This window comes from Gymnoscopelus microlampas, assembly GCF_963454915.1.
Source record: "Gymnoscopelus microlampas genome assembly, chromosome: 18".
Lineage (NCBI taxonomy): Eukaryota > Metazoa > Chordata > Actinopteri > Myctophiformes > Myctophidae > Gymnoscopelus > Gymnoscopelus microlampas.
The window spans coordinates 4,754,785-4,778,914 of record NC_139955.1 but is presented as its reverse complement, the minus strand read 5'-3'; the positions used below and the strand labels follow the sequence as shown (position 1 = coordinate 4,778,914).

At 41.2% G+C, this 24,130-nt stretch overlaps 1 protein-coding gene across 3 annotated transcripts; it reads right to left on the bottom strand.

Moving 5' to 3' along the window:
- Positions 1-515: 515 nt before the first annotated feature.
- On the bottom strand, positions 516-22,651 carry LOC311065351 (uncharacterized protein). Of its 3 annotated transcripts, XR_014602826.1 has the most exons (9): positions 22,439-22,651; positions 16,559-16,718; positions 15,069-15,212; positions 13,869-13,973; positions 11,243-11,446; positions 8,600-8,725; positions 5,144-5,402; positions 1,989-2,135; positions 516-531 (listed from the first exon to the last, which is right to left on the bottom strand). XR_014602826.1 is itself a non-coding variant. In XM_084085653.1 (8 exons), the coding sequence occupies exons 1-7, from the start codon at positions 22,591-22,593 to the stop codon at positions 5,163-5,165; spliced, it is 1,134 nt and encodes a 377-aa protein (XP_083941779.1). In that variant the 5' UTR covers positions 22,594-22,651; the 3' UTR covers positions 1,858-2,135; positions 5,144-5,162. The 3 variants fall into 3 exon arrangements, 2 of the variants coding, with proteins under 2 accessions (XP_083941779.1, XP_083941778.1); XM_084085653.1 differs by lacking the exon at positions 516-531 and having other exon boundaries at positions 1,858-2,135; XM_084085652.1 differs by lacking the exons at positions 516-531; positions 1,989-2,135 and having other exon boundaries at positions 5,125-5,402.
- Positions 22,652-24,130: the final 1,479 nt, after the last annotated feature.

The following is a 24,130-nucleotide window of genomic DNA, read 5'->3' as shown; positions in this document are numbered from 1 at the left end:
ATCCGGTGAGTATGAGGTGGGTGGAAAGGCAGTCGAGGAGGATGGAATGGGAGACGGTGTCAAAGGCTGCACAGAGATACAGAAGAACCAGGATACTGATGTGGCCTAAATCAGCAGCCCTGAGGAGATCGTTAGTGATCTTAATCAGGGCGGTCTCGGTGCTGTGGTGGGCTCTGTAGCCAGACTGGAGAGGTTCAAAGAGTTCATGGTTGGACATGTGCTGATGGAGCTGTGCAGCTACTGCTCTTTCCAGAGTCTTGCTGAGGAAAGGAAGGTTGGAGATTGGCCGGTAGTTAGCAAAGTCATCAGGGTCCAAACCAGGCTTCTGGACAGTCTCTGTTACACTAAATGTAACTTTAAGCTAGGTCACTCTCCAGCTAGCTGATTAGCTACTTGATTTGGCAAGGTCCTTCTCATCTTTTCACTTTCCAAAATATTTGCATAGATTTACCAATCAGTTTATGAAGAAGCCCATGTAGGCAGGCAATATGATGCAGACAGAGCAGGTGGAGCCAAATACAATAGTATAACCTGTAACCAAATATGTTAAATGATATAAACTATACAGAAGTGAATGACTTGCTGTTATGACGATAACTTTGAGCATCAAATGGGTGGAGCATGGTTTACCTCAGTCAGATTTGCTAAATAATTCTTTGTAGTTCTACTGTACTTTTTCTTGTTGAAGTTGCATAATATTTTAAAATGTTCTCAACTTTGGGACATTTCATACATTGTTGGGACTTCTACTCAAGTGAATGTGTTAATATTTTTCCACCCTTGATAAGTGAATTGAAAATAAAACTAATCTGTGTGATACTGTAGATTTCATTAAGACCGTTTCATGTTTTCCCCATTTGGGACACCATATATATTTAGTGACATAACTCCATGAGTATTAAAGCTACTTTTACACAATTGATATTGCTGGATTCAGTTGAACCACACCTTTCAAACAAGACATCATAGGTCCTGCTATGACAATCCATGTCAGAGTCACTACAAAGTAAAGAGAACATTCTACATAGATTTACATTTCCGCCTATGTAGGTATGTGTTCAAATGACTGTATCTCCTATTTACATTCAGATATTGACATTCACCTGTCAGAGCTTCCATTGTGAATCTACATGAGTTTTTATGCTTCAACCCCCAGACGGCCAGGCTTTATTTTTTGTTTGGTGTGTATAACTTTATATATCAATTTCACCACTTTTGCAGTAAAATATTTTTACACAACAATCCATTTCATGTATGGGAGGCCTTAGAGATGAAGAAAAACTATGTTGTGTTTGGTTCTAAGTCCGGTAGGGGTATCTCGAAAACTAAAGCCCTTTTTGGCTGTTTGTCACAGGCCTAAACAGTTTCAGTGGAAGACTTGAATTCAACTTTTTTCGGACGACTACTACTCTTGACTCTAATGTGTACATCATGATCAGATGTCCAAGAATGAGAACTTAATGCACAGCACCTTCTTTTTGTTTAGCACCTTAAGAGCCAGGACAGTGGATAAAACATATATCTGGAACTGTCACGGTTTAAATAGTAGCACACTGCAACATAAGCCTGACGTTATGTTTTCACCCCTGTCTGTCCGTCTGTCTGTCTGTGTGTTTTTGAACATTTTTGAAAAATCTTGAAAGTGTGAAAACTACTGCTTCAGAAGGAATTTGTAGAATTGGCCTCAGGTCTTCATGGGTTAAACTCCACCCCACCTTTACCAGCTGTGAGTGTTTCTAGATTGTGGTATTGCCACTTTTACTTGAGAAATAAACTTTTAACTACATTGTGCTCAACTCTTAACCATGAACTTCTCTCTGGGGTTAGAATGGACCCTTATGGGTCTATATACGGGTCCATTTGGTTCCATTCTGTACACTCTCAGAGTTAAATGAACACTGTCTCACAGTGTAGATAGATGGGGGTCCCAGAGGTAAACATTGTATCAAATGGGGGTCCGTGGTCTTGATGCATATATATATATATACCTTAATAAAAAAGAAAATGCAGAGAATCACTGGTTTAGTAGAGCAGTGGTTCTCAACCTGTGGATCAGGTCCCCGCATGATTTGGGGGGTGGAGTTCCCAGATGACAGTGAAGTGACAATTTAAGGCCTTTTAAGACGTTTTAATACCTAAAAAAAAGAAAGAAAGAAAAGACTATTACTGCATCAACAATAATCAACAAACTATACTATAAAATGGTCAAACATTGGCCACATTGTCAAATAATATAAGAAAGAGGCAACATTTTGGAAAATATATATGCGAGGCGTTGTGAGCTTGTACTGTAGATCAGCTATTTTCACAAAATTTATCTGTGGAACCAAGTCAAACTAAATTGAATGCCTCAACTCCTATTCCAGGTGCTTATCAGGGTGTGTGAGTGGGGGTCCCCAGTTTAAATAATATGGGGGCGGGGGGGGGGGGGGGGGGGGGGGGGGTCACGGCCTGAAAAGGTTGAGAACCTCTGGTTTAGTAGACAATACAACATTAGAAATGTCAACTCTACAACTGTGAACTTGTCTTCAGGGTATTTTTTACTTTACTGGAGTATTTCCAATTTTCTGTACTTTTACTTCTACTCCACTACATCTCAGAGGCAAATAGTGTACTTTTACTCCGCTACAATTATTTGAAAACTTTAGTTACAAGTTACTTTGCAGATATACATTATTATATTATAAATCTTACATTAACCACTCTAGCCCTATTTTATACATAGGCTATTTGAAAATAGCCGATCTACAAGCTCACAACACATCACAATGCGACGCGTTGTGAGCTTGTAGATCTGCTATTTTCTAACATTTTAGTACTTTTACTTTTGGTACTTTAGGTATGTGTGTGGCTCTTGGTCACTGAACTGTGAGAGTTTGCTATTTCCGTTCAAGGTTAAGCTAGAGGTTTCCTTTTTTTTCTTCTTTTTTTTTTACCTCATGTTGCCTTAAATTCCAAAGATTCAATTAGAATTGAAGTCTGTTGTGAATCTACAATATTGTTGTGTTTGTGGCTGTTGTTCTAAGTTGTGTCAGGGAGGCTGTATTAGTTCAATATGATTGGCTTGGTGACAACACCTTTGCCTATGTAGGCCTGTTCCTCATTGCTTTCTTTCTTTCTTTCTTTCTTCCTTCCTAGTTTTTTATTTGCTGCTGCTTGTGTTATATGCTAATGTGGTTCAGGTTGATGCTCTATTGTCGTTTTTGGAATTAAAGGCTGTTTTCAATCTACATGATGTCTGTTGTGTTGTGGCTGCCGTTTTAGGTTGTGAGTTGTAACGGGATGGCTGTATTGGTTCCTATGATTGGCTTGGTGGCAACACCTCTGTCTATGTAGGCCTTTTTCTATGTTTTACCCTGGTTCTCCCTATCTGAGCCTTCACTATCACTGTCACTACTTTCAAATGCCTGTGTAGGAATGAAGGTGATGCTGCAAATATGCCAAATAGCACTTGGAAGTTGGGAGGTCATAGAAGGTTCAAATAGTTTTAAGCTGTGTAAAAATACAAATACAAACTCAAACTAGGATTAACTGCCTATATATCTATATACTTTATATTTAACTATCTATGAATATTACAGCTCTGAATGGAAGGACGGCAACCTCTGAAAGTCTAATCTAAAAATGACAATACAAATGTTGCTCATTAAGGAAAATAGGAGCGCTGCATGGGTCTGATCATGCACAACAACAATCAGGTGCTCAGAGGTATATCATAATCAATAGAAACACACCGGAAATGTAATGTCATTTTAATGGAAGAGTTGAGGAAGAGTAACAGAGTTGATTCTGCTGACACATCAACATACATGAACCCTGTCTGTCTGTCTGTCTGTCTGTCTGTCTGTCTGTCTGTCTGTCTGTCTGTCTGTCTGTCTGTCTGTCACTATTATAACTTATTATGAATGCAATACATAAGATATCATTCACACTATATACACGATATAGCCTACTATATAACAACTATGCTTTCTTTCCTGTAATTTGTTCATCATTTCATGATAACATAATCATGTTTATAACTTATGGGAATACTTAAACCACTTATGTTTTTCTCTAACACTCTGTGACGCCCTAAATACATGGCAGTTTTCTAGTTTTAGTTTTTGTCGCATCCCTGGAATTCCAGGAGAGGAGATCAAGGCTTCCACAGGTCAGATGAGATTCTTTGGAAATAGCAGATCTACAAGCTCACCACGCGTCGCATCGCAGCACGTTGTGAGCTTGTCGATCGGCTGTTTGTATATAAGGTTAAAGTGGTTAAACTGATTTTGATGCTACTGTATATTGACACATTTGGCCGGGGACCACCTGGAACCCCCTCAAGGTCCCCTAGGGTTCCCCGGACCGCACTTTGACCCCTGGTTTGATTGCATAAATTGTAAGGACAATTAGTAATCTAGTATGTATCCTACGTGGTTCTCAGTGATATCATGAAGTAGAACATACATTTGATGGATGGACATCAATTCTTAATGAAATTACAGATGCACGTGCGTGCGTGTTCATATGATTTATTTGTGTCCATCTATTACTGTGTGCATTTAACCGTGTGTGTGTATGTGTGTGTGTGTGTGTGTGTGTGTGTGTGTGTGTGTGTGTGTGTGTGTGTGTGTGTGTGTGTGTGTGTGTGTGTGTGTGTGTGTGCGCAGTGGTGGAAAAAGTACTCAAATGTTTTACTTAAGTAAACATATCAATACTGCAGTAATGCAGTACTCTGTTACAAGTAAAAGTACAAAAGTATTGGTATCAAAATGTAATTAAAGTACCACAAGTAAAAGTACCAAAATGTTTGAAAATAGCAGATCTACAAGCTCATAACGTGTCGTGAGCTTGTAGATCGGCTATTTTCAAAATATGGCTAAAGTGGTTAATGTATGTTTTATAATGTAATAATTTATACCTGCAAAGTAACTAGTAACTAAAGGTTTCAAATCATTGTAGTGGAGTGAATTGTGTGTGTGTGTGTGTGTGTGTGTGTGTGTGTGTGTGTGTGTGTGTGTGTGTGTGTGTGTGTGTGTGTGTGTGTGTGTGTGTGTGTGTGTGTGGGTGGGTGGGTGGGTGGGTGGGTGTGTGTGTGTGTGTGTGTGTGTGTGTGTGTGTGTGTGTGTGTGTGTGTGTGTGTGTGTGTGTGTGCCCGCACATGCACAAACACAGGGGCACTATTCGTGGTGCTTTGGACAGAGTGGGTGGTGTTGTTTTATCTGTAGCTGTGGAGGAGGCGCTCTCTCTGGGCCACTTTGTGCTCTCGTGCTGCCACCCGGTGGCTGCTGGTCGTTGTTGCAGCGGTGGATGAGCACAGGGTGCTCCTGGGACGATGGAGGAGTTCTCTTCAGCAACAAGCGCTGGAGGATCTGTTTGTCCGAGCGCTCCCGTCTGAAGTCATCCTCATACACCTTCAGCTGCACGGAGGAGCACAACAGAACTAAGTACATTTACTCAAGTACTGTACGCAAGTACAATTTTGAGGTACTTTTATGTTACTTGATTCTGTCAATTTCTCAATATTTTATACTTCTACTCCACTACATCTTAAAGGGATATTTCACTTTCAAGGTCATTTTGGGTCATTTTATCGTCTATTCAGGCTTTTGTGAGCACCCGGGACAGTTTTTAAGCTGCTTGATTCAGTATTTATATTTTTGATATTCATTTAATCAGACACGCCCCCTTCCTATAGAACCCATTGTAACTTCAAACTTCATTTTAAACATGTTAGATTTATCGAAAACACCCATAATTGGTTCTGATGACTGATATTGTCCTTCTAACACATGTTTTTTCAATGAATCTTTTCATCTATTTTTTTTTTTTTTTTTTTGGAAAATGAAAAAAACCTAAATACAACAAAATAATTAAATTAAATGAAAAAAGTAATCGAAGAAACCCGGCCCCTCACCTATTAGGAGAGCAGTATGAGTCACCTGAACCAAGGACGGGTGTTTTTGATGAATCTAAGTTTGAAGTTACAATGGGTTTGTATAGGAAGGGGGCGTGTCTGATAAAATGAATATCAAATATCTAAATACTGAATCAAGCAACTTAAAAAACTGTCTTGGGGGGCTCACAAAAGCCCGAGTAGTCGATAAAATGACTTTATTTACTAGTTAGCAGATTATTATTTTGTAAAAACATGCATTAACCAATTAAACCTCATTGTATGCTTAATCTATTCGCAAATAACACCATTAATAATAGTAATAATAATAATAATAATAACAATAATAATAATAAATATAGCTGCAAGCAGCGATAATACGGGGCCAGTGAATAGAGAGAGAGAGAGACATGGAAACGGAATAGATTGAAGAGAGAGAGAGTGACATGGAAACAATAGATTGATGAGAGAGAGAGATGGAAACATAATGGTTTGATTGGACATCTCAACCTACTGCCATTAACAGGATTCGAACTCTCAACCTTCAGACTAATAGGCTGCAACACTACCTATAGTGCTATAGCTTTGTCCAGGCTGATATTGTCTGTTGAAGATCATAAACTCTTGCCTTCTTTCATGAACCAAGCCCCTGTTTCACTAACACTAAGATCACTCGTTCACAAGCCATTTACCAATGAAGAAATTGTACATCTCCTCAGAACCAAAACTAATGAAAGTAGCCGATCTACAAGCTCACAAACCATGAAAAGTTGTGAGATTGTAGATCAGCTATTTTCAGAATGAAGTATGTCATACGTAAAAAACGTACTCTCAAATAAGCATTTCAGGTTATCTTTACCATTTGCACATGTATTCATTGATACAGTCATGTTGTTTGCAATTCAACTTAAATTAAGTCTACATCAAGTGAGGCTTGAACTGGCGACCTTGAGATTGTGAGGCATTCATTTAAGGGAGACGCCATTGGCCCAACAGACAAGTAACTGTGAAAAAGGAGATCACACAGATGATACAGTTTCACACAAATAGCTGAAATCCTGGGTTTAAGTGTTTTTCAAACTGCTCAAAATTGCGGACAATCTAAGGGCGGAGCTTAATGGTCAAATCGATACGTGTGTTCCTCATGAGTCAAGGCACATGTGTAAGCAAGTTTCACGACTTTCGGCCAAACGAGGCATGACTTATGCCTGTTTAAAGTCTGCATTTTCAAAAAATTGCTATAGCGCCCCCTTTTGGCCAATTGGAGTAAGATTGGTTTCAGTGATATTTGGAATGACCCTGTACATTTCTGCAAAGTTTCAAAGAAATGTGAGTCTGCATGTATGTTTTAGGCACAGATGAATAATTTTCATAAAACTGTAATAGTTAAAATCTATGTCCTCCTGGGATTTTTGAGCAATCTGCACGAAACGTTTACCACTTGAACTTTGGACCTCTGCCTACAAAAATTTCCAACGGATTTTCCATAAGTGAAAAAATGCAGAAGTTAGGAGCCAATGACTGTTTTTCATATAATTCAAAATGGTGGGAGATCTAAAGGTCAGAGGTCAAAAGTCAGACCACGAAAGTTGTCGGGCATGAAGAGACGCATGTGTGTATCGAAGTTTCATGGTTGTAGGTCAAACAGGGCATGAGTTGTACCTGTTCAAAGTTGGCACTTTCAATTGAGTGCTATAGCGCCACCCTTTGACGAATGAGTGTGAGAATTATTTCTTGGTAGTTTTTCATGAGCATCTACCATATGGCCGAGTTTCGTAAAAAGCGTATGCACGGTTAAGCCAGAACTGGAAAAAACAAGTATTTTTCAAACTGCTCAAAATTGCGGAAAATCTAAGGGCGGAGCTTAATGGTCAAATCGATACGTGTGTTCCTCATGAGTCAAGGCACATGTGTAAGCAAGTTTCACGACTTTCGGCCAAACGAGGCATGACTTATGCCTGCTTAAAGTCTGCCTTTTCAAAAAATTGCTATAGCGCCCCCTTTTGGCCAATTGGAGTAAGATTGGTTTCAGTGATATTTGGAATGACCCTGTACATTTCTGCAAAGTTTCAAAGAAATGTGAGTCTGCATGTATGTTTTAGGCACAGATGAATAATTTTCTTTAAACTGTAATAGTTAAAATCTATCTCCTCCTGGGATTTTTGAGCAATCTGCACGAAACATTTAGCACTTGAACCTTGGACCACTGCCTACAAAAATTTCCAACGGATTTTCCATAAGTGAAAAAATGCAGAAGTTAGGAGCCAATGACTGTTTTTCATATAATTCAAAATGGTGGGAGATCTAAAGGTCAGAGGTCAAAAGTCAGAGTGTGAAAGTTGTTCAGCATGAGGAGACGCATATGTGTATCCAAGTTTCATGGCTGTAGGTCAAACAGGGCATGAGTTGTACCTGGTCAAAGTTGGCATTTTCAATTGAGTGCTATAGCGCCACCTTTGGACGAAAGATTGTGAGAATTATTTTTTGATCGTTTTTCATGACCATCTACCATATGGCCGAGTTTCGTAAAAAGCGACAGCGCGGTTCAGCCAGAACTGCGAAAAGTGGCAGAAGAAGAAGAAGAAGAAGAAGAAGAAGAAGAAGAAGAAGTGACAGAATACTGCCAATAACAATACGTGTACAGAGCAGAGCTCTGTCCCCGTAATAACACCAAATCTATTTGCAAACAACATCAGTTGATGACTTTTTTTGTACTCCCACCTGTTCATGCAGCAGCGCCACCTGTTGGCGCATCTCCTCCCTCCTCTTCTTGAGCCTGCGGTTCTCCTGCAGGGTGTGTTTGTGGTCCGCATGCTCCGTCTGGTAGTCCGCCTCGTACACCTGGCTCTGTGTACACACAACACCGTGTCATAATGATAAGACAGTAAAAAAAAAAACATATGGACGAAGGGAGCAGTGACATCATCCACTGGTTTCTACAGCAGCGGTTCTCAACCTTGTTCATGTCAACGACCCCCAAAATTGACACTTATCAGCCCGCGGACCCCCATTTGAAAAGATATGCCAGGGACCCCCATAAGAGAAGATTGTTATGGCTCTATAGCAGTGATTCTCAACCATTTTAATTTCAAGGACCCCCAGTTTGACATGCATTAGGCTACGGACCCCCATTTTATGGCATTTCTATCTCTGTGACCCCAATTTATATTGTAAAATCAATGTTAACTTAACTCTGAGAGTGTACAAATCGAACCAAATGGACCCGTTAGGGTCCATTTGGTTCCATTTGTACACTCTCAGAGTTACAGACCCATAAGGGTCCATTCCTAACTATCCATCATTTAGCTGGGGACCCCCTGGAACCCCCTCAAGGACCCCTGGGGGTCCCCGGACCCCACTTTAAGAACCACTGTTCTACAGACCTGGCTGGAAGGGCAGCGAGGGTGGGTCTTCACCCGGTACACCAGTAGAAGCACTAGAAGCGTACCCTACTTAAACATCAATTTTAAAATGAATGAGGTTAGACATAAGGTCTGAGGTGGTGACACTTTGGTAGGTCCACATAGCAGCAGGTATGTACATGAGATTAGACATTAGGTTGCAAAAGTGTATCAACGCATTGTCAGGTTCACTATCACATAGAATAGACCACATAGGGGGATAACATTCACAGGTAAAAATCCACATGGTAGATCCAGGAGGAAAAGGAAAAGTCCATGGTCAGCCTGGTGACCAGGTGGTGGTCAGGCTTTGTTTGACAGTCTGATGGTGGCCGGTTCGAAGCTAGTGGTTCCTATACCGACTGTCCTTTGTTAGATGTCAACAGAACGTCAATACGTCGCTAAACACAAACTATTTTGGACATGTCACTATAGGCAGAAATCCTTAAGATTGCCCATTTTCAAACATTTTCAAAACTAGTGGATGAGATCAAAATGTTGTGTTGTGGGCTTGTAGATCACCAATAGGCTCTATGCACAGCAGCCATATTATCACTTCCTTCACAGGTGTTACCAATGATACTAATGAAGGCTCTGTTCCATTTAGTGTAGCACAGTGGTTTCCACGACCCCCACAACTATGAGAGTGTACAAATGGAACCAAATGGACCCTTACGGGTCCATTTGGTTCCATTTGTACACTCTCAGAGTTACGCACCTGTAAGGGGCCATTTGGAAGCCCATGAGGGTCCCTGGACCCCAACTGTAGACCCACTGGTGTAACAGAGTGTTTCCAGTGAGCCAACATGCACAATATCAGCACCCTGACTCTGTTTGACCAGAATGGAACAGAGCCTTCATTAGTATCATTGGTAAAACCTGTGAATGTCTTCATAATATGGCTGCTGTGAATAGAGCCTATTAGTGCCACACACTCATCCACCGACGTGTGTAGGCTACTGTGTACCCGTTTATGAGTTGCTGAAATTACAACCAACCACTTGGTGGCGCAATTCACCATCTAATCATCAGCTTGGCAGAAGCCAGCCAGCCAGCCAGCATGAGCAAGCACAATATCGTAGCTGTCAGGTGGAAACCTTGTATGTCCAAAACCGTTACTTTTCAGGAATTGAAACAAAACAACCTGTGTTTCAATGGATCCAATGAAGTTATTACTCAGTCAGAGGCTCTCTAATACAGTTCAATATCTATAAAATCCACAGAGAGTTATTAACCACTTTCCAAAGTAGCAAAAATACCCGATTTAACGGCAGACAAATTATGCAAACACTCAGATCTGTTTTTCTTTTTGGAAATAAAACCAAATGAGAGAAAAGAAGAACATAATGCAGAAAGGAGCAAAAAAAAAGCCGATCTACAAGCTCACAACGCGACGCGATGCGCCGCGTTGTGAGCTTGTAGATCCGCTATTTTCAAATAGCACTTCATCCATTTTGAACCCATCTTCATGAACAGTAATTGGTCCTCACTAATGCTCATGATAAGAGAGCAAATGTTCTGTGTACTGTGCGTCTCATTGGTGGGTAGTGGATAGTTCAGAAACCTGCCTACCAGTGACATCATCGACGGGGATTGCAAGCTACGGGAAACTACAGCCTTTCTATTCCTGGAAAGTTGGCATGCTGAAATAGAAGCCATTGTTCTTGCATGAATTAAAAATGTATGATGTGTCCTGTAAACTGGTGGCACAAAATGAGTCCACTGCCCACACAGAGAGGGGGGGGGGGGGGAGAGATCTCTGATTCGTCTATGGCAGGGAATGTGTTAATGTTTCTATCGTTCATAAAATCACGCTGAAAGTGATCCAAAGGTAAAGAAGAACATAATAGCTATCGCCATCGTTATCGTGCTGGGTGTGAATGGCCCTTTAGAGTGGACCAGTTATCTGAAGATACGGGTGAAAATGGGTGAAGTGCTCCTTTTTAAAGGAAACGGTTATCACCTGGCATCTAAGAGCTTCCAGCTGCTCCTTCAGGTCCTCAACCTCTCGCTGGCTGTCTGTGTGCGCCGCCGGCTCTCCACCACCGGGGGCGCTGCTGCTTCGGCCCCGGAATGGATGGCTGGAGGTTTGCTGCCCGGGGCCAGAGTCAGGCCCTGCGGGGCCACCTGGCGGCCCGGAGGGTGGATGCAATTCTGGGGCACCTGCCTACGGGAACAAATAATGTGAGCTTGTAGATCGGCTATTTTCACTACTCTTGTGTGACACTCTTGCAGTGGTGGAAAAAGTACTCACATTTCTTACTTAAAGGTAGGGTAAGTGATTTTCTTTGGTTAAAATAAGTGTTAAATATCTCTATATTCTGATAGTGCTCATTGCTATAGAGTGTTTGTTCAGTAAAAGGAGTCTCCTTGTCTCTCCAGCTCTTTATTAAACAGAAAATGCATTTTCGTTTCAGTTTCAGTTTAATTTCCAATTTTATCCAATCAGGATAGGGAACTCAATCAGCATATAGATTAAACAAGTGAAATTGGAAGTGATGACAAAAAAAATTAAGCTTAACACATCGGGTGCCAGCATTTTTTCATAACAACTTACCGTGGGTGCCAGCATTCTCCCCATTGACTGCGCTTTGCTGTTTAATGTTTCCGCGTGCGTTACAAGCAAATCCACGCAAAAAAAAGCATCGATTCATGTTCTGCCATGAGCCTAGCTACAGGCTGGAACCATAACATTCCCCTCGCGGGTTACAACGGGGGGGGGGGGGGATCGCGCATCGCGCATGACCGTTTTTCCCCACAGGAAACAAATTCGGAGATATAGGCGTTTCAAAGTAGGAAATAGACAGGAACCGGATGGGGGAAAAAAAAGTGTTTCCGGTGAGCGATCTGGCACTTCCTTCGCAGGATTACAATGGGTGCTCCCAGAGCTGCTCTAGCCCCGCCCGCGCGGAGAAAAACGAAAAAAACAAAAAGACTGAAATCACGGTTCAGACCGTGAACGGCACCGAAGCTTCGGAACCGCCACTATGTAAACACACGGTTCAGACCGTGTTTGGCACCCGATGTGTTAAAAATGGGTACTTTCTCCTGATTGGCTGAGATTTTGACACCTACCGAAAAATGTATTTTCTGTTTATTAAAGAGCTGGAGAGACGGGGAGACTCCTGTTACTGAACAAACACTCTATAGCAATGATTACTATCAGAATATAGTTAACCTTTTAACAAAATACTTTTTGTTTTAACCAAAAAATATCACTTACCCTACCATTAAGTAAAAGTATCAATACTGCATTGCAAAAGACATTCAGGTTCTATCAAATAAGTATTGTTTATTATTTTAACATTTATTTTTATTGTTCTAAATTACTTGGGAGGCGTCCAACCTGAAGCTAGGGGGAGACAAATCTCCCCCATATGTATGAAAACATGCATGAAAATAAACATAAAAACAGAACAACAATTCAAATACTTTTTCACACCCCCTCCAAGAATCCCCCCAAAATATATCTCTAATATATATATATTAATATCTAATATAATATATCTATAATTCGCCCAGGGTCCGCTGAGAGTTGTATTGCGGTCCGGTCATGGACCGTGGCCCGCCTGTTGAGTACCCCTGCTATCATTTTGTACCTGAAAATGTACTATATTCTGTTTACTAAAGAGTTGCAGAGACCCCTGTGACCGAACAAACGCTCTGTAGCAATAATTACTATCAGAATAGAGTTTTGTATTAATAATCAAAATATGCAAAGTAACTAGTAACTAAAGTGTTCAAATAATTGTGGTGGAATAAAAGTACAATATTTAGATCCGAGACGTAGTGGAGTAGAAGTAAAAGTATTGAAAATTGGAAACACTCACGTAAAGTAAAGATGCCTCAAAATTATACTTAACTTAAGTACAGTACTTGAGTACTTAGTTACTTTCCACCACTGCTGAAGAGTGCATGTGGCTGATCACCTGCTCAGTAGTGGGAGTGGGCGCTGCTTTGAGTCGTCTGCCGGAGCTATACGCAGGTTTCACTTTTGAGTGAAAACAGGAAGGGGCCTAGTATAGAGCCCTGGGGGACCTCCGGTCCACTAAGTATAGGGTTTAGTGGTTGACCATTACGTCATACTTGACTGACTTGACTCAGTGACTGGCTGACTGACATAAACACACGCTGGGTTGCAGTGGTGGAAAGTAACTAAGTACAGTACATGTACTTAAGTACTGTACAATTTTGAGGTATTTGTACTTTACTGGAGTATTTCCAATTGTCTGTACTTTTACTTCTACTCCGCTACTTCTCACGTTCTCAGAGACAAATATTGTACTTTTACTCCACTACTTTTATTGAAGACTTTAGTTACTAGTTACTTTGCAGATATAAATTATTATATTATAAAGCATCGCAACGCGTTGTGAGCCTGTAGATATGCTATTTTCAAACATTTGAGTACTTTTACTTTGGTACTTTAAGTAGCCTACATTTTGATACCAATACTTCGGTCCTTTTACTCGAGTAAATTTTGAATTCCGGACTTTTACTTGTACCGGAGTACTTCTACAATGCCGTATTGATACTTTTACTTAAGTAAAACATTCAAGTACTTTTTTCCAACACTGGTCACCACTCACCTGGTCGTTGTGGAACCTTCTCTCCAGAACTCTGATGTACTCCTGCAAGTCCTGGTTCCTCTTCAGCTCCTCCATCAGAGACTGCTCATAGTAATCCTTGGCACACTGTAATCCCACATGCAGTTACATTCGTGTATATCAGTGTAGACTGCTCATAGTAATCCTTTGCACACTGCAATGCAGTTATAGGAAATACCATCAGTGTACATTATAGTTGTTGTATCACTTATATGCCGATATCTCTTTTGGCTCATTTGGCTGTCCAGTTGTATCACTTTTAAACCCATTTTTCAGTGATTTTTTTTCCGTAGTACTGCACTTTACCTTGGCAGGGCAGTAGACAAGTAAACAAGTATGATACACAACACAAGCAATCATAAGTAGGTCTAAGTCACTTTGGGAACTAACGGTTTCCGAGCCATGCGGCCCTAAGGACAGGAGCCTACACCTCCTGTTTCTGTAGCGGGTCCATTTGGTTCCATTTGTACACTCTCAGAGTTACACACCCGTAAGGGTTCCATTTGGAACCCCCTCAAGGAACCATGAGGGTCCCTGGACCACACTTTGAGACCCACTGGTGTAGCAGAGTGTTTCCAGCGAGAACAACAGCAGCACCCCTGACTCTGTTTGACCAGAATGGAACAGAGCCTTCATTAGTATCATTGGTAACACCTGTGAAGGAAGCAAAGAGCTGCTGCTGTGCATAGAGCCTATCCAGCCCGTGACGCTGAGTGCCCCGCACGGAGGCTTTGGGTCATATTTTAGTCCATGGCAGTGGACTCCCAAATTGATATGTATTTGGCCGTGGACCCCCGCCTGAAAATATGTTGCGCCAGGGACCCCCAGAAGCAAAGATTTGAGTTCAAAATGTTCGCCTTTTTAAAAAAAAGATTGAAAGATTTGCACAGATTTTTCAAAAATAGCAGATCTACAAGCTCGTAGCGTGGCACTCAGTGGCACTCAGTGCCACGCTACGAGATTTTTTTATTTAATTTTTTTATTTATGAGAACGAGAATTAAATAACGTAACCCTAACCTAACCCTAACCCTAACCCTAAAACCAAAATAAAGTAAAGGAAAAAAAGTGCCAAAACCCACCCAAACCCGCACATATTTCGACCCGAAACCGCAAAAAAATCAGCCCCCCTGGCTATTAAGTACTTCCCGCGCGCCTGTGTGTGTGTGTGTGTGTGTGTGTACCTGTATGTGTTCGAGTCGTAGCAGCAGTCTGTTGTTGAGGTCTTTGAGGACAGAGTTCTCGCGCTCCAAGGACTCCACTCGGTGCTGCAGGCCCAGCGTGGCGTTACGATACACCTGGTCCCAGTCCTCATTCAGCTTCATCAGCTGCACACAACATCATCATCATCATCATCATCATCATCAGCATCAATCATTGACCAATCAGAATCGAATATTCAACCAAGCCATGTAATAAAGTGAGATAGAAACTTCACTTCAGAGACTGCAGTTGACTGAAGTTGTCTTTCCAGTTTAAACTTCAATACAGATTGATATTAAACAAAGAAAATGCACTTTGTACTATTGAATGTACTCCGGTACTTAAAGGGACACCTCACCCAAAAAAAACTTTGTTTCAATGGATTAGTCACCCCATGGAGACTTGAATTCATGGATATTTTTTTTTTTTTTTTGTCTCATTCCTAAGACAATAATTTGATGACCGGCAGCGGTTATGGTAGGAGACACAACGGCTCGTTGTGTCTCCTACCGGAACCGCTGCCTACCGGTCCGCTGGTCATCAAATTATTGTCTTAGGAATGAGACAAAAACAAAAAAATATCCATGAATTCAAGTCTCCATGGGGTGACTAATCCATTGAAACAACGTTTTTTTTGGGTGAAGTGTCCCTTTAAGCACACATTTTACAGAGCAACTTTCACTTGCTTTGCTGTTTTTAACCTTGCTCTGTTCAGCACTTTGTAACTCTGTTTGGAAAGGTGCTATACAAATAAAATGTATTATAATTATCATTGTGCGTCTAACTGACTAGATGCCGCGCGGCTGCCTCTTAAAGGGTTAAGGGATGAGTTACGAAAAGCCCCGCCCCCACCTGCCTCTGATTGGCCAACCAAACGTCCCCTTCTGTGACGCACGCGGATGCTTGCCTTCTCTAAAATGGCGCCCGAAATACAGCTGCCTCGAGAGCCGGAAGAGGCTTCATATGTCTATGGGCTTGGTAAGCCGACTGTAATGTCCATAGCTCCTGCTATAGGCTCTATGCACAGCAGCCATTTTGGAGAAAAATCGGGCCTCTTCTTACTTCCTTCACAGGTGTTACCAATGATACTAATGAAGGCTCTGTTCCATTCTGGTCAAACAGAGTCAGAGTGCTGATATTGTGCATGTTGTCTCACTAGAAATTCTAGTGGGTCTCAAAGTGTGGTCCAGGGACCCTCATGGTTCCTTGAGAGGGTGTAACTCTGAGAGTGTTCAAATGGAACCAAATGGACCCTCCCGGGTCCATTTGGTTCCATTTGTACACTCTCAGAGTTATGGGGGGAAATTAAAAAGTTTGAGAACCACTGTGCTACAAGAAATGGAAGAGCCTTCATTAGTGTCATTGGTAACACCTGTCAAGGAAGCAAGGAAGGGGCCCAATTTCTGTCCAATATGGCTGCTGTGCATAGAGCCTATTCTCAGTCATCCATGATCATGCAGGGTTGTGGTACCTCTTTATTGACCCGGCGGAGCTCCGTGTTCTTGTTGAGGAGCAGAACCTTCTCCTGGTCGGCCGAGGTGATGGACATGCTCTCTGTGATGAGGCTGAGACTGGACTGCTCCTCTCCTCCGCAGAGCAGAACCTCTGCCATGGGGCCTGCATCCTCCACCCTGCACAACACACGCAGCAAACACATTTACCTGAGTAAAAGTACGAAAGTATTGGTATCAAAATGTACTTGAAGTACCAGAAGTAAAAGTAGTAAAATGTTTGAAAATAGCAGATCTGCGAGCTCACAACGCGTCGCGATGCGTTGTGAGCTTGTAGATAGGCTATTTTCAAATAGCCTACTGTAGGTATAAAATAGGGCTAAAGTGGTTAATGTATGTTTTGCCTCTGAGATGTAGTGGAATAGAAGTAAAAGTATTGAAAAGTACAAATACCTCAAAATTGTACTTAAGTACAGTAATTAAGTACATCTACTTAGTTATTTTCCACCATTTCAACACACACACACACACACACACACACACACACACACACACACACACACACACACACACACACACACACACACACACACACACACACACACACACACACGTAATCTCTTGTCAGAAACGACAAGGTACTTTTCGACGCCCACTTATGAAAAGTGCACTTACTGAGAATCTAACCAGAACCATTATGAACGCCCACACCCACACACACACACACACACACACACACACACACACACACACACACACACACACACACACACACACACACACACACACACCATGTAATTATGGCAGCTATCCCTCACACACTGTTCTGACCCGTAGCCTGTGTCATTGCTACATTTTATATGCAGTCAATCTTGGTCTCGCATAAATATTTAATGTCATTATCAGACAGAAAATCGTTAGACCATATACTCGTTTTTGGTACACACTAGTGGACTTAGTATGGAGCCCTGGGGGACCCCAGTCAACTAAGTATAATGGGCTTTTAAGTGGTCATGCTCTCTGTCCTAAATGCACATTATAGAAACTAGAAAAGGGGCTTTTATGTATTCTGAACCGGTCCCTCAGCAAGGAATTGTGTTATGGAATTGTGTATGTGGTATCTGAACCCCACAGACTTCACTATGTTCTGGCAAAGGTTCTATTGCTTTTGTAGTTGCCAACAACGCCATATTGTAGTCAGTTTGACGTTCCAGAGGTGTGTATCTGTTGTATATTTCATATAACATGTACTTTATGTAATAGTGTAAATTATGGAATACTGTGTGTTATGGAATACTGTACGTTCAGAATGACTTGAAACTCAGTGAATTAATTTAGTTAATTCTTTTTTTCTTTTTTATCCCACAATTTTGTAACCCAGTTATTTCACCCAGTGCCAATTGCCTATGTAATCCTGGGCGCTACTCTCCCTCTGCCAACCTAGGGAGAGCCCAGACAGAGCTCATGCCTCCTTCAATTTGATTTTTTCAAAACATCTTTAACTCAAATCTTTGCTTCCGGAGGTCCCTGAAACAAAACATTTAACAAACGTTCGCTTTCAAAATACATATATATATATATTCACGGATTTGCACACATTTTCACGATTTTTCTAAAATAGCAGATCTACGAGCTTGTTGTCGATCTGCTATTTTTGAATAGGCAAAGAAATCTAAAAAGATACTTTCCCGGTCTAAAATGGTTTAATTTCACTTTTACTTCTCCGGCCAAACCAAATCCCCAGGCAGGGGAGAGAGTACGGCTTTGGAGGCCAGCAGGGGATTTATTCGTAGAACGTACAACACCGTAGTCGAGGTTCGCATTGGGTTTTTTGAAGGCCTCACACTGTGTCGTTCACAAACAAAGACAATAGTAGCTACCACATTAAAGTCACAGGAAATGGTAATCCGCCTTGCCTCTCGTCGTCGCCCCCTGCAGGGACTCCTCCATGAAGGCACGCCCACCCACTCTGTAAAACTAAACGATGTGGCTAAACGCTGCTGTGTGTTGTGCATTCTGCTCGCACAGTATTACGTGGTGTGTGTGTGTGTGTGTGTGTGTGTGTGTGTGTGTGTGTGTGTGTGTGTGTGTGTGTGTGTGTGTGTGTGTGTGTGTGTGTGTGTGTGTGTGTGCGTGCGTGTGCGTGCGTGTGCGCAGTGGTGTAAAGTAACAAAATACTGTACTTAAGTACAATTTTGAGGTACTTTTACTTTACTGGAGTATTTCCAATTTTCAATACTTTTACTTCTACTCCACTACATCTCAGAGGCAAATATTGTACAGTTATTTGAAAATAGAAAACTAGTTACTTTGCAGATATAAATGATTACATTATAAAACATACATTAACCACTTCAGCCCAATTTTATACCTAGGCTATTTTCAAACATTTTAGTACTTCTACTTTTGGTACTTTAAGTACATTTTGATACCAATACTTTTGTACTTTTACTTGGAAAAAAGTACTCAAATGTTTTACTAGTAACAATACTGCAATGTACTCTGTTACACCACTGTAGTGTGTGTGTGTGTGTGTGTGTGTGTGTGTGTGTGTGTGTGTGTGTGTGTGTGTGTGTGTGTGTGTGTGTGTGTGTGTGTGTGTGTGTGTGTGTGTGTGTGTGTGTGTGTGTGCGCGTGCGTGCGTGCGTGCAACTTCAAACGTGTCATGTCAAGGACTCGAGAGCGTGTTGTGCTTAAGAGTCATAGAGAGTGCCGTTCAAGGCACTCACAGACGCTTTACAAAACAAAACAAATAACATTATCAAAAGCACAACGTGAGTCATTTTGGATTTGATGGTGAAGGCCAGTGTGTAGAGGTGAGTGTTGAGGGAAAGAACAGAGAGGATGGGGGGCTGCTTTGCTTTGGGGTGGGTGGGGAGCGATTGTGATACTTGTTCATTATGAGATGAGTCACTTTTCTTGTAGACTGTAAGCGAGGTCATTTGTCGCTTGCTTGTCAGTATCAAACAGCAATGTTGGAAACAGTACTCACATTTTTTACTTAAGTAAAAGTATCCATACTGCGGTGCAACTGCAAGACATGCTCTGTTACAAGTGAATGTCCGGTATTCAAAATTTGCTTGAGTAAAAGTACAAAAGTATTGGTATCAAAATGCACTTAAAGTACCAAAAGTCGAATGTACTCATCGTGCAGAATGTCCCATTTCACAGGTTTTCAAATGTATAAAATGTCAAAAATCTTTTGAAAATAGCAGATCTACAAGCTCACAATGCATCGCATCGTTGTAGATCTGCTATATTCAAATGGAATGTATATAGGGCTGAAGTGGTTAGTGTATGTTTTGTAATCAAAATCTTCAAAGTAACTAGGAAGTAAAGTTTTCAAATAATTGTAGTGGAGTAAATAAGTAAGTAGTGAATAAAAGTCCGGTGCCGTGCTATGATCTTGTATATCTGCTATTTATGAATAGCCAAAGATGTCTAAAATGACAGAGATGCGTTCCCGGATTGAATGGGTTAGTGAGGGCAGCAAATAACGTATATGTCAGCTAAAAGTCACCATTAGCACAAGCAGAAACCAGCATTAATAACACGGGATGTATAAGTGTATAAAATGTCATTTCTGCTGGCTTTTAGCTGAAGATTTCCAAATAGGCGCTGATCCAGAAAGCAGAGGCTCCAATCTATGTGTGGATGTCTGTCTTGATAAGAAGAATCTTCCTTGGAACACTACACGCTTGTTCAAACGCATGTCAACATATGATGACATGGCTGATATTTTGGGACTATACTGTACATGTGACATTTGTTGACATTAAAGGTCGGGTAAGTGATTTTCTTTGGTTAAAATAAGTGTTAAATAGCTCTATATTCAGAGTCTTTGTTCAATAATGTCTGTCTCCATGTCTCTCCAGCTCTTTAATAAACAGAAAATGCCTTATACAGGTCAGGATATCAACTTTATCCAATCAGGATAGAGAACTCAGTCAGGATACAGATTGAACAAGTGAAGTGGTGACACAAAGAAATGATCAGACAAAATTGGAACTGGAACGCCATCAAAATGAAGCTGATCAATGGGTACTCTCTCCTGATTGGCTGAACGCTGGGGAGACCGGGAGACTCCTGTTACTGAACAAACACTCTTCAGCAATGATTACTATCAGAATATAGTGCTTTAACCTTTTAACAAAAAAAACGTTTTGTTTTCACCCACCTGACGTTACAATGTAGGCATTTAGCAGATGCTCTTATCCACAGCGACTTACAGGTGCGAGGTCAGAATGAGCGGAGTAAGCATGAACTCTAATCAACAAACAACAAGGTAAATAGTCACGTAAAACGAGTGAGAACAATGTAGTGGCTCAAAGAATCTACTGTGTAGGATACACGGTAAACAATGAACTTAGCGTCGGTCTACACAACCTGCAATCTAAAGAACAGTGTGTGTGTGTGTGTGTGTGTGTGTGTGTGTGTGTGTGTGTGTGTGTGTGTGTGTGTGTGTGTGTGTGTGAGTGTATGAAATATGGCAACGCCTGACATCAGCGCAGATTGATTTTGTTAGACCACCATTGTGTAAACATATCTAAGGAAGTGGTCATAACATATCACATAGCATAATGTGGGCTATTCATTTTCTGTGTGACTTCATGGGGAAGTCCAGAGTCCCCCCTGTCTTCCTCTTCTCATTAAGTTCAGCTCAGCAGAAAAGAAAAACCCACATTTGGACACATTTGACAAAAAAACACATCATGATCAAACACATTATTTAATGTGATCAGATTCAGGAAATTCTCAACATGTCTGAAAGAGTAGTACATTATATGGTCCTAACCGCTTATCTATAACTTAAAGTGGCACTATGTAAGTTGTTTTAATGAATAGATTGTAACTTTGTCCAATCTGTATGGTAGAGTATGTTAATACAATATAACTTATTGGGGTGATTGTACTTTGTTTCCCTGCTCTTCTATTGAGACATTTAGATCGTGTTAAAGGTCTCACCTAGACAAAGGATCTAACACAAATTTTGACCTGATGGTTTCCCCTGAGCAAGCAGGCAGACTCTATTAGCTCAATAGTAAAGAATTCAGGAAACCAGGTTCAAATCCGGGCTAGGAGAGGAAAGTTACATAGTGCAGCTTTAAATAATTATCTTTAAGGTGCTGTATTTTATTTCCAATAAAATGTTTTAGTTCTATTTCTGACAGTAATCATTGTAACAAGGGGTTGTAACAGGGGTCTCCCTGTCTCTCCAGCTCTTTAATGAACAGAACATCGTCAGTCGAGTTACACATTTAATTCAATCAGGACAGAGAAACATGTTTACCAGCTTCAATTATTATATTGTTCCAGTTCCAATTTTGTGTATACTCATTCCATATGAGTTTTCCCTCCCGATTGGATCAAACTGGTATCCCGACCTGAAAATGTATGTTCTGTTTAAAGAGCTGGAGAAAGGGGGAGGCCCCTGTTACTGAACAAACACTCTACACTACAGCAACAACTACTATCAGAATATACAGTTAACATTTATGTTAAGAGAGGAAAATTACTTGTACGCCACCATTTGATGTTTATCATAAATACTTCACCCATTAAGACCGGGAACGCATCTGTGTCATGTTAGATTTATTTGGCTTTTCAAAAAATAGCAGATCGCTTGTAAATCTGCTATTTTCCGGGGGGGGTTAGAGGTCCCTGGAACCACATATTTTGAGATATTTTGAGGGGGTCCGTGGCCAAATACATACAGTACAACGTTTGGGGTCCTTGACATGAAAAAAGTTTGAAAACCGCTGATATTATAGCAACATAAGTTTTAGCGCTCGGTGACGCGCTACGAGCTTGTAGATCTGCCATTTTTGAATAGCCCAAAGAAAAAGAAAAATGACACAGATGCGTTCCCGGTCTTAATGGGTTTAAAATGAACACATTACCCCGATTCCACTGTGGCGTCGCGTTCCTGTGAGCTGTGAAGCAAACCGTCCGCACGTGAACAACGTTCCTCCGTTACTCCTGTAACAGATAGTGACAACAAGGGTGACGATAATGATGATGATGGTGATAGTAACGGCAGCGCGCCTTCGTCCATGATAAAGCCGCTCTCGACCGAGCTGGAAACTCTGCTACACCAACACTGTGATGTTACTGCGATGTACACCACGGCAGAAATGAGCTCAGTAGGTGAAAGTACACATGGGCGTCAGTGTCAGGCAGAAACCTTGTATCTCCATTCTCCAACTTTTGATGTTTTTTTCCCTTAAGTAAACCCATTAAGACGCATCTCGGTCATTTTAGATTTCTTTATTGGCTATTCAAAAATAGCAGATCTACAAGCTCGTAGCGCGGCACTGAGTGCCGCGATACGAGCTGCTATTTTTGAAAAATCGCGATTTGAGTTACAAATGTTCACTTTAATAAATATATATATTCAAAGATTTTCACACATTTTCAAGATTCTTTTAAAAAATAGCAGATCTACAAGCTCGGTGCCGCGGACTATGAGCTTGTAGATCTAAAGTGGTTACACAGATGCGTTCCCGGTCTTAATGGGTCAATGCCCTACTTTGACACAACAGTTGTCACACAAAAGTAACACAACGTAGCCGATCTGCAAGCTCAGTTGTGAGCTTGTAGATCGGCTGCTGTTTTTTAGTGGTAACAAGAGCCTGTGACTAAACAATAACTACATTGGGTCCGTTGGAACACAGTTCTTTTTTTTTCCATTTCCTGAAAAGTAACTGTGATTGACATATGAGGTTTTCACCCGACATCACATACACGATCGTCACTGTCGATACAAACCAAAAGAGGAAGTACACACACACACACACACACACACACACACACACACACACACACACACACACACACACACACACACACACACACACACACACACACACACACACGCCACATGATACATAGTTTCAATGACAACAGGAAGTCAGAATCAGTGGTGGGAGGGGATAAGTATGGCTGTGTGCAAAATCAGAGCAATTGGTCCAGCCACTGAGGAGAACCGGGTAGCTTCACCTACTCACTCACTCACTCACTCACTCACTCACTCACTCACTCACTCACTCACTCACTACAGACGGACAGAGGTTACTAGAATTATAGTAGGATAGAGTATTCATTAACAGTAGTCTCCATGTCTTTCCAACTTTGTATTAAACAGAAAATGCATTTTCAAGTGAGCAGACAAAATTGGAACTGGAACACTATAATATTGAAGCTGATAAATGGGTACTCTTTCCTCATTGGCTGAAATTTAAACATAAACAACCGCGTAATTACCTTAAATCGACTATCGTTGAAACGTTGTGGAAGCCACATTGTGTAAAAAAAAAAAAAAGTCCCCGTGGGTAGGGGGAGGGATCCGTGTCTCCACTGGGACAATAACATTACAACCGCGAGCAGCCATTTTGGGGCTATGGCCCGTTGAAAACGGGTGGCTTTCAATGCAAAAAAAAGAGAAACTGAGTTAGAGTGTTTTTCTGAAAATCCCATAGTTGGGATGGATGGATGTCTGTTTTTTCGGAATGACGTCACATCCGTCTTCTTCTTCTCTTACTGAGGAGGGATTGTCCCAAAGTTGTGTTAGGGCGCACCTTGTGGGGTTAACA